The sequence below is a fragment of the Salvia hispanica genome, chromosome 1 (genome assembly GCF_023119035.1).
Source record: "Salvia hispanica cultivar TCC Black 2014 chromosome 1, UniMelb_Shisp_WGS_1.0, whole genome shotgun sequence".
In the NCBI taxonomy this organism is placed as follows: Eukaryota; Viridiplantae; Streptophyta; class Magnoliopsida; order Lamiales; family Lamiaceae; genus Salvia; species Salvia hispanica.
Genome location: NC_062965.1, coordinates 46,025,165 through 46,035,461, shown reverse-complemented (window position 1 = coordinate 46,035,461; position 10,297 = coordinate 46,025,165). Strand labels below are relative to the sequence as shown.

General features: G+C 39.6%; 1 protein-coding gene across 1 annotated transcript; it reads left to right on the top strand.

Moving 5' to 3' along the window:
* Positions 1-632: 632 nt before the first annotated feature.
* LOC125201249 lies at positions 633-2,765 on the top strand. Its single transcript, XM_048099286.1, has 5 exons — positions 633-1,040; positions 1,116-1,200; positions 1,272-1,359; positions 1,442-1,888; positions 1,970-2,765. The coding sequence occupies exons 1-4, from the start codon at positions 845-847 to the stop codon at positions 1,574-1,576; spliced, it is 504 nt and encodes a 167-aa protein (XP_047955243.1). The 5' UTR covers positions 633-844; the 3' UTR covers positions 1,577-1,888; positions 1,970-2,765.
* The last annotated feature ends 7,532 nt before the right edge of the window (positions 2,766-10,297 follow it).

The following is a 10,297-nucleotide window of genomic DNA, read 5'->3' as shown; positions in this document are numbered from 1 at the left end:
AAATTTTTTTTGAGGTATTTGAGTGCTATGTAGATATTAAGTTGTTGACGAATATGTTTGTTTTGTTGCTATGTAGATGTTAACTTGTATAGAAAATTAATAATACTAATAATATTTATTTTTTACTGGGATTTGTTGTAATATAAATTGATTTGTAAATTAAGACTTTTGATTTTTATTCTTGTGGGATATATTTGGATATGTTGGAGGTTATTAGATATGTAGTTTTTTGGTTGCTATGTTGTAAGATTGATGATTGTTGATGAATATGTTAGTTTTGTTGCTATGTAGATGTTTAGTAGATTGGTGATTGTGTGATTGATAATTTGTTTATAATTTTTTTTGGGTGAATATTTTGAAGTAGATGGAATCTTCAAGTTCTGAAAGACCGTTATGTTATGGACCTGAGGATCCATCAGTACTCTTTCATCAAAACGAACACATTTCAGCCACATTGTTGGCAAATGGCACATCAAATGTTTTAAGAGTTTGTCGGACGGAATGTAAGGTTTGGGCCGTGCAAATACATGAAAATGTGAAGTATTGGCTTGATGTGTGGGGTTTTAAAGGCGTTTGGAATGCAAAAGGCCGATGAGGATGGACAACGAACTTATCACTGCCTTGATCGAGTGCTGGAGGCCTGAGATTCTCTTTCCACCTACTAGTTGGAGAAGTTACCGTAACCTTACAGGATGTGCAAAGCCTGTGGGGTTTGAGAGCAAACGGTCGTGTTTTCATTGGCTGTGACTACCCTAACGGATATGAAGATTGGCCCAGCAAGTGTCAAGATCTTTTGGGATGGATACCTAACGTAGAAACAGAAAAGAAGCAGGGCGGTTTGTTAATGACATCTCTGATCCACCAAGCGACGATACCTTTGGGTGATGGGTTGCATGCTTATGCATACATCCAAAGGGCACGTATACATGCCCTGATCTTGTTAGGGGGACTTATTATATCGGACACCACAGTGTGCAAGGTCCCCTTTATGTGGTTAAATGTCTTTGAAGATCTGAAAGAAGTATCTACTATCAGTTGGGGTAGTGCTGCTTTAGCGTTTGCGAGGCTTCTGTAGGCAGAAAAGAGATTTAACAGGACCTATGGTTCTTTTGCAGCTATGGGCGTGGGAAAGATGCCCACATTGATGTCATTCTTTGTGATATCGCTTATGCATACGCCGTATACCCCGTGTGGAGCCAAGTAATGTATTTTTTACATTAACTCATATAATTATTTTTTTTGGTAATTTTTGACATTAATTTTATGTATAGGTGGCACGGGGTTACTGAAATAGGAAATGCTCCCCGATATTCAGTTGTTCATTATCGTGATCAATTATCACTGATTCATCTCGGCCAGGTGAAATTTATTTTTGTTTTCTTAGTTAATGAATTTACTCTTCTATGAAATTAATTTGATTTGTTTATTATATTTTTTGTAGTTTCTGTGGACACCGTATGCAGATTGTATCTTGCCTGATTACTGCATTGATTCGACTACTTCCTTCTTGTGCGACACTTACTTAGTGTGCTGGTCATTTGTCGAGGTACACGAGGCTGACCGATTTTGCCGATAATTTAACCGCTACCATCGTATTCCTGAGTACCGTGTTAAGATGCTAAAGAATATCGGACATTTGTGTAAAAGTCACCGCCGTGGGATGAAGGGCACTGATTGGGCAAAGAAACATAAATTCTTCATTGAAGAGAGGGATATAAGCCACGACAGGTTCCAATCAACTTTTGACCATGCAACAACGACCATGGAAGGTCGCATTAATCCGGGCTATATGGCGTGGTACAATAGGATCACAGTGTCGTACCTAACTCAACCTGGGACACAGTCAACTGCTGGTATGAACGAGTCAGCCTCTTTTATGAAATTAATGGTATGTTTTTGTATATAAAAATGTATTTAGTTTTAAGTTTGTATAGATTGGTTGTAATGATTTTGTATTTGTATTATTTAGGTTGAGACCCTTCAGGGGATATGGTCCTCTGAACATGACAACGATCCTCGGTTACTGAAGATTCGAGAAATGGTTGTTGAGGCCCTTCGTGCGACGAACTATATTGATGTGATGGAGTATCCAACTTCGCAATGGCGAGATGTGGTCATGCCGCCACGCCTACCAACTTCTTTTTCGTCATGGACTGACGGGTGTTCGGATGTGTCCACAGGTATGCACGACGGCATAGGTTGTCGCAGTCGCAACAATCGTAGCATGTGTATGATGTACCAGAGCCACTGAATCCAGAGTACGATCCCCCTAGTTGGTCTGTCTACTTAAGGTCACAGTCTCAGTTCAGTGGTGCAAGCCACGAGCACTCACAATGGGGAGCATGAGTATCATGTGATTCTTTCTTTGGCGGTAGATCTGATTGGAATGCAGCTCTAGCACGATGTGATCCATATTTCCTGAATTATCAATTTGTGGCTCATGTGGAAGAAGAAGAGGGTCAGGAAGGAGAAGGTGGGGAAGAAGGGGGCGGGGAAGAAGATGAAGTAATATCTCGACCACCCACCGAGGGATCGTCACGACCAACTGTGAAGAGTTCATTAAGTAAGATTGGGAAGGTTATGCACAATGTATTCAAAAGATTTTCAACAAGGAAAAACAAAGGGAAAGCTCCAACAAAATTCACGGGTTCGGGGAAATAGGTCTTTGATAGGGGTTGGCATCATATGTTATCTTTCATTGTGAACTTATACGCTGTAATGGTCTTTGGTGAACTTATTTTTCTAAATATGTTGGTATTTGTTTATATTGAAATAAGTTTTGGTCACATATTTGAGGTGAATTCTTGCAAAAAAAAAATTAAAAAATGACAATACAAAGTTTCGATTGTCATTTGCTTGTGTTTCGTTTTAAGTACAAAATAATTTCAAACACTACCAACAGAAATATCAGTTTCGGTATCATTGATAAAAATACTCAGAACACACATTCTGGGACAAAATTTCACAAACACTCATTCATTCGGTTGAAAAAATGACAACAATATTCATCTGACATAATAACTGTCAACAAAAAGGCAGTACAAATCATAATAACTGTCAACAACATCTATCATAAATGTTGATAAATAAACATAGTAACTGTCAAATAAGATCCATCGCATATGCCCCAAAACAAATATCAACAACATTCATCCTCGAAGCCAAGCCCTCTCTTGTCAGCAGTTCCTGCAATTCAACAAAAATGTCAATACAAAACATAACAGATCTCAAATGTCAAAAGATAACAAATATATACCATGAAATTACTGAACAGCACCGGCTGAGCAATTTCTTCGGTCCCTCTTTCCCGTAATTTCTGCAACGGCGGGGAGCTCTCGGTTCATCTTCCTCGCGGACATCCATTTGATTACGTATCATCCTTCTTCTAACTCGGTCACGCCTTCTAGGAATCAACTGCTGAGGGATGATGCGCAATTTCCATGAAGGTTCAGCCCAATAATCTTCGTGTCTTGGTACATCAAATGAAACTTGACCATAGTACTATGATCTCCATGTACCTAGGTAGTAGCACTCATGTATGAGGTCAATCATAACGTGACATCTGTCTCTAGCAACTGCACAACCATGCGAACAAGGAAATCTCCACGTCTGCCACTTACCACAACTACACGTCGAATCCATATACTTGACTATTTGAGCATTGTTGCCCTTTGACACTCCATTTTCTATTCTTCCTCGAGTTCGGACATGGTACTTCCCTGTATCTCGGTCAATTACAGTAATGTAATGTTTCTACCCCTTTGAGTCATTCTTAGCAAGCATGTCCCTCGCCCACGGGGTTAACTCACCTTCGGTGTGTTCTATTTTTGTTTCTTCTGCACCCACCATTGCACCGTCCTTCAAAATGTCAAATCAACCAAAGCTCTAATTGGAAACTCTCTCACACCCCTCAACACGTTGTTGTAGCACTCCGACATGTTTGTTGTGGCCACCCCCATCTAAGTCCACCATCGTAGCACAGTGACCAACATTCTTTTGTAATCCTATTGAGCATTCGCACCGCACCACGGTTGACATCAGATAGTGCTCGACATCTTCTGTCAAATTTATGTGCCTGAGTACAGACCCCCAACTTCCAGATCATGGTCTTCACATTGGGACCCTTGTGCTTGGTCAACACATTTGCCCTCACATGGAGCAAACAAAATTTGTGGTGTATCTGCGGGGCTCTTTTTATGATTTCAGACTCCATTGCATTGAAGATTCCTCTATGCCTATCAAGAACATCTGCAACATCTACCTCATCATTCAATCCAACACCAACATCAGCAGAATCTACAACATCTCTCTGCTCATTTATACTACGATCAAAGCTCATATGCTCAACCGATGATCCAATATCACAGTCAAAGCTCATTTGTTCAACCCTCACAGATGATCCAATACCATAATCAACAACTGATGGGATTTCTGAACTTCTCACAGGTGAATACTCAACAATTAATTCAATACACCCACTTGAATTTTGAGCATTGTTAAAAATAAACATCACACTTTCATCATTGTCCCCATAATAATCCAATAGTGTGTTGTTTCTATCTATTCTCATTGCATCACATATCAATGCTACCAATTCAGAATAAGAAACACACAAATTTAATATGATGGAGCTCCTCACACGAGGTGGATCATAACCAATACTCATATGTGGTAGTTGAACTACTCTACCACCCCAATACAAACTCACAAATACTTGCATGATTTCTGCATCAAAAACATTTTTAAAAAACAACAATTACGGACATTTTTCCTATAAGCCCTAATTTAATAAATTGGATAAAACTAACAAATGAAATCAAAATAAACATGAATAATGATGAATGTAGGTAAATTGAAGAACAATTACCGGAATTTATGGAGAAAACGTTGGAAATCTTCCGAAATCGCCAGACATCGTCGGAAAAGTTGGAAATCGCCGAATGAAAGTCGCAGCTGCTGCCCACTATTTCAAGTCGTCTTTTGTGTTCTGCGCCCAGGCTTTAAACTCAACACGATGACGCATGAGAATTTTGTGTCACTACTAAAAGACGCACAACTATTTTGCGTCACTATAAAACACATAATTCTAGTGCGTCACTGAGTAAACACGCACAATTGTCATACATTTCATTAATAAAGATGCATGATGGTTATGCATCACTCCCTGGGTTGGAATAAAACTAATGTTTTTCATTAAAATGGAATGCTATTAGTGGTGATAATAATAGTGTGTGATTTGTGTGGAAGATTGAGCGAGATTATTGTGGGAAAATAAGAAGTGTTATTCAATCCCTTTTGGAAGAAGATACAAGTGAGAAGACGAAACAATTCTGCTAACTAAAACAAAAACAGAATAGTCTATTTTAGTCAACATTTGCTGATTCTACGGCTAAGATTCAATCTCAATATTAATTGAGATCTAACGGTTGTTGTACACTCTAAGTAATGAATGAGATATTATATTTCTTTCTCATAAAACTTGACTCTTCCTCCAGCTAATGATCTGATCACATCTTCAGCTCAAACAACAATCCTCCACCTTGATCGATCATTTGCTGTCAGAATCCAGTCTGCACAAGTTAATCAACTTCATGCAAGTTTCAAGCTTACCCTTTTGCAGCGGCTTAGTTAACATATCAGCCGGATTTTCTGAGGTGTGTACCTTGAACACTTCAACCTCCTTTTCTTCGATCTTTTCTCTTATAAAATGCAACTGCACATCAATGTGCTTGCTCCTCTCGTGGTATACTTGATGTTTAGCCAAGCAAAGTGCGTTGTTATTGTCACAACCGATAGCCACAGTTTCCTGCTTCACATCTGATAAGGATCCATGTATTTTATGATCCATTTCCCAAGAATTACCCATTTATGATGCTTGATCTAACTATTTTTGTGAGATTGATTTTCAATTTATCAATAAAACAAAGGATAAGGTAGACCAACCACAAAAACTGAATCTAAACAAGAAAGGATGGTAGATTAGGAATGAAAAGCATGTGTATAAAGATGAGATAAAAGAGTTATGACCATAGGACCTTGACCAAAAGGATGGAAACAACCCTAGGAAACTTTCAATAGCTCTATCACCCCTTGGCTCCACTACTCAATAGATACACCCCATTGATGCATACCTCTACTTGAATCAATCTATGAAATTGAAACAAGCAACCTTCAAGGAAGGAATTGGATACATTCCTCAAAGAGAAAAACTCACTAGGGAGATAAGTTCAATCACAATCTTATCTAGAATGAAAAATGACACCAAAAGGTATTTATACTAAGGGCCCAAAATATGGAAAAAGGCCCTCAAAAACTAAGTCTCGGGTGATTCACCCGGTCGGGTGAATTGCAGGGTGCAAAACACCCGCCCGGGTGTTCTCTCTGGACTCCCTCGCCGGTTCTGTTTGACTTCTGTAAAATCACCATAACTCCATCATTTGGACTCCGATTGAGATGTGCAAGATACCCACGCGAAGCTGTTTCCAAGACGAAGATGATGGTGGTAGTTTCATAGCTTTCGGATATCATCTCAATAGGATGGTTTCTGGTTGAATCCAGCTGTATTTGAAATCCTTGACGCACGGCTTCCATGATCGTATCATCCTCCCCTTCTTGGAAAGGATTTGTCCTCAAATCCAAGCCTTCTCTATTCCTCGCATCCTCGGGAGACCCTCTAGCTTTATTGAATCCTTGGCACGTCCTCACTCTCTTCCTTGGACCCCAATCAATCCATGGCTCACGTCGAGGTGAAGACACTTGATGTCTAGCACTCATGGTCATATCATTCTCCCCTTCTTGGAAAGGATTTGCCCTCAAATCCGGATTCCGCACACCTATGAAATGGTAAAAGAGCAAATCAAATATCAAAGTATGATGAAAAGGATTAAGACCACTAACGGCTCTTAGAGACAATACTACACCAAAGACGTTGTATGGACCTCCAAATTCATGTTCCCTCAAGCTCAAGGCCAAGTCACAATAAATATGAGAACACAAATTAATGAATCCTTTCATGTACAAATCCCACCCATAAGGAATCAAGACAAACTCATCAAGATACCCTTCATACCAAAACTCAAACAATCTCACAATATAGGTACAAGATGTGGGTGCAAATAAACATAGGCATTCCTTCACAATGTAGTCCCAAACAAAGCCATTAGATATAAAGTTCTTCACAAATGATAAGGATCATGTATTTTATGATCCATTTCCCAAGGATTACCCATTTATGATGCTTGATCTAACTATTTTTGTGAGATTGATTTTCAATTTATCAATAAAACAAAGGATAAGGTAGACCCAACCACAAAAATTGAATCTAAACAAGAAAGGATGGTAGATTAGGAATGAAAAGCATGTATATAAAGATGAGATAAAAGAGTTATGACCATAGGACCTTGACCAAAAGGATGGAAACAACCCTAGGCAACTTTCAATAGCTCTATCACCTCTTGGCTCCACTACTCAATGGATACACCCCATTGATGCATACCTCTAATTGAATCAATCTATGAAATTGAAACAAGCAACCTTCAAGGAAGGAATTGGATACATTCTTCAAAGAGGAAAAACTCACTAGGGAGATAAGTTCAATCACAATCTTATCTAGAATGAAAAATGACACCAAAAGGTATTTATACTAAGGGCCCAAAATGTGGAAAAAAGCCCTCAAAAAATAAGTCTCGGGTGAATTGCAGGGTGCAAAACACCCGCCCGGGTGTTTTCTCTGGACTCCCTCGCCGGTTCTGCGCGACTTCTGTAAAACCGCCATAACTCCCTCATTTGGACTCCGATTGAGATGTGCAAGATACCCACGCGAAGCTGTTTCCAAGACGAAGATGATGGTGGTAGTTTCATAGCTTTCGGATATCATCTCAATAAGACGGTTTCTGGTTGAATCCAGCTGTAGTTGAAATCCTTGACGCACGGCTTCCATGATCGTATCAACATCAAAATCATTCAAGATCCCCTTCAACCAATAACTTTCCTTCACCGTTGTTGTAAGAGACATGAACTCAGCTTCAGTCGTGGATAGTGCAATCACACTCTGCAGACTCGACTTCCAACTGACAACTGATCCATAAAGTGTAAACATATAACCTGACTAGATTTGTGGTTGTCTATGTTACCTGCAAAATCTGAGTCAGAGAAACCTCTCAATGCATCTCCTTTATGCTGCTATTTTCCCTTGAACAGAATCTCACATTTTGCAGCACCCTTGAGATACCTTAGCAACCACTTCAAGGCAGACCAATGCTCCTTTCCATGGTTTGACATAAATCTGCTAGTCACAGACACTGCTTGAGCAATATCAGGGCGTGTGCTTATCATATCACTTATCACACTGGTAATAATATTTGCATAAGGAATTCTCTGCATCTCCTGTTCCTCAGCTGCATTCTTTGGACATTGTTCAACTGACAATTTGTAATGCTACCCCATGGGCATTCCAACTTCCTTTATGTCACTCATCTTGAACTTTGAGAGTATCCTAGAAACATAATCAGATTGAGTAAGCCATATATCTCCCCTTTCTCTGTCTCTGATTATTGTCATCCCCAGAATTCTCCTTGCTGGCCCAAGGTCTTTCATATCAAAAGCTGCACTCAGATCATCTTTAACTTTTTGTACTGCCTCCTTTGATATCCCAACCACCAACATATCGTCTACATAAAGCAAAAGGTATGTCACAACAACTCCACCTTCCTTCTTAACATACACACACTCATCAAATTTTGATATGGAAAAACCACTATTAAGCATGTGTATATTAAACTTTCTATGCCACTGTCTACTTGCATGCTTGAGCCCATATATGCTTCTCTTTAACAAGCATACTTTATCTTCATGACCTGGTCTTGAGAAGCCCTCAGGTTGAGCCATATAGATGGTTTCCTCTAGGTCTCCATGTAGAAATGCAGTTTTAACATCTAACTGCTCTAACTCCGAATCTCTCTTAGCCACAATTGCTAACAAGATTCCGATCGATGAATGCTTCACAACAGGTGAAAAAACCTCATTAAAATCCACACCTTGCTCCTGAGTGAAGCCTCAGGCAACAAGCCTACCTTTAAATCTGACACTTTCAGCATTCTGGCCTTCTATTTTCTTTTTGAATACCCACTTACAGCTCACTACCCTTCTTCCTGGAGCTCTTTCAACTAGAACCCAAGTAACAGTTTTGATCAGTGATTCGATTTCCTCTATCATAACCTTCATCCATTTAGATTGCATAGCCTCATTGTATGATGAGGGCTCTGCAAAATCCACTTCTTCAGCCACAAATAGAGCAAAATAGAGCATCTCACAATCCGAAAACTTAGTTGGTGGTTTGGAGACTCTTCTGACTCTATCTCTGGCCAACATGTAATCACTAAGATCCTCTGGTGCATCAGGCTGATGTCTAGGTGAGCTAATTGCATCAGGCTGATGGCTAGGTGAGCTAACTGGTTTATCAGCTATTGTTTCCTGAGTTTCTAAAGACTCTTGAACCTCCACCTCAATCTCAGTTCTCTTTGTTAGGAACAATAGTTGTTGATCTAAAAGGAAGATCTTTCTCCCAGAAGATCACATCTCTGTTTATCAACACCTTCTCATTTCTAGGTTCAATGCACCATAACCTATACCCCTTGACACCAGATTGATAGCCCAACATCACACACCTTAAAGCCCTTGCCTCCAATTTTCCTTGTTTGACATGTACAAAGGCCTTGCAACCAAAAGTTCTCAATGTGGAATAATCAGCATGATTCCCATACCATAAGAAATCTGGGGTTTTTCCATCAATGCTAGAAGATGGGCATTTATTAATAAGCTTTGCTGCAGTAGCTGCTGCCTCTGCCCAAAATCTTATTTCCATTCCCGCAGTCAAGAGCATACACCTCACTCTCTCCATGATGGTCCTATTTGCCTTCTCAGCTACCCCATTTTGTTGGGGGTTCAATGGGACAGTTCTATGCCTCTTAATCCCATTAGATTTACAAAACTCATCAAATTCCTTAGACAGAAATTCAAGACCATTATCGGTTCTTAAATATCCAAGCACACATCCTTTTTCCCTTTCAACCTCAGAAAACCATTCCTTGAATTTAGAGAAAGCCTGTGATATATCTTTTAAATGTACAGCCATATTTTCCTAGAGAAATCATCAATAACAGTCACTAGTATCTTCCACCCTCTACTGATTTCTCTTGAGCCGGCCCCCATAAATCACTATGTGCATAGTCTAAAGGTTTAGATGAAGTATGTTTACCTTTAGGGTAGGGCAGCTTCTTGGAATTCCCCAATACACATT

Coding starts and splice junctions, on each gene's coding strand:
- LOC125201249 (XM_048099286.1), top strand. CDS start 845: ATGACATCTCTGATCCACCAAGCGACGATACCTTTGGGTGATGGGTTG. Junction 1,041..1,115: donor AGTATCTACTATCAGTTGGG/GTAGTGCTGCTT, acceptor GTTCTTTTGCAG/CTATGGGCGTGGGAAAGATG. Junction 1,201..1,271: donor TATACCCCGTGTGGAGCCAA/GTAATGTATTTT, acceptor TTTTATGTATAG/GTGGCACGGGGTTACTGAAA.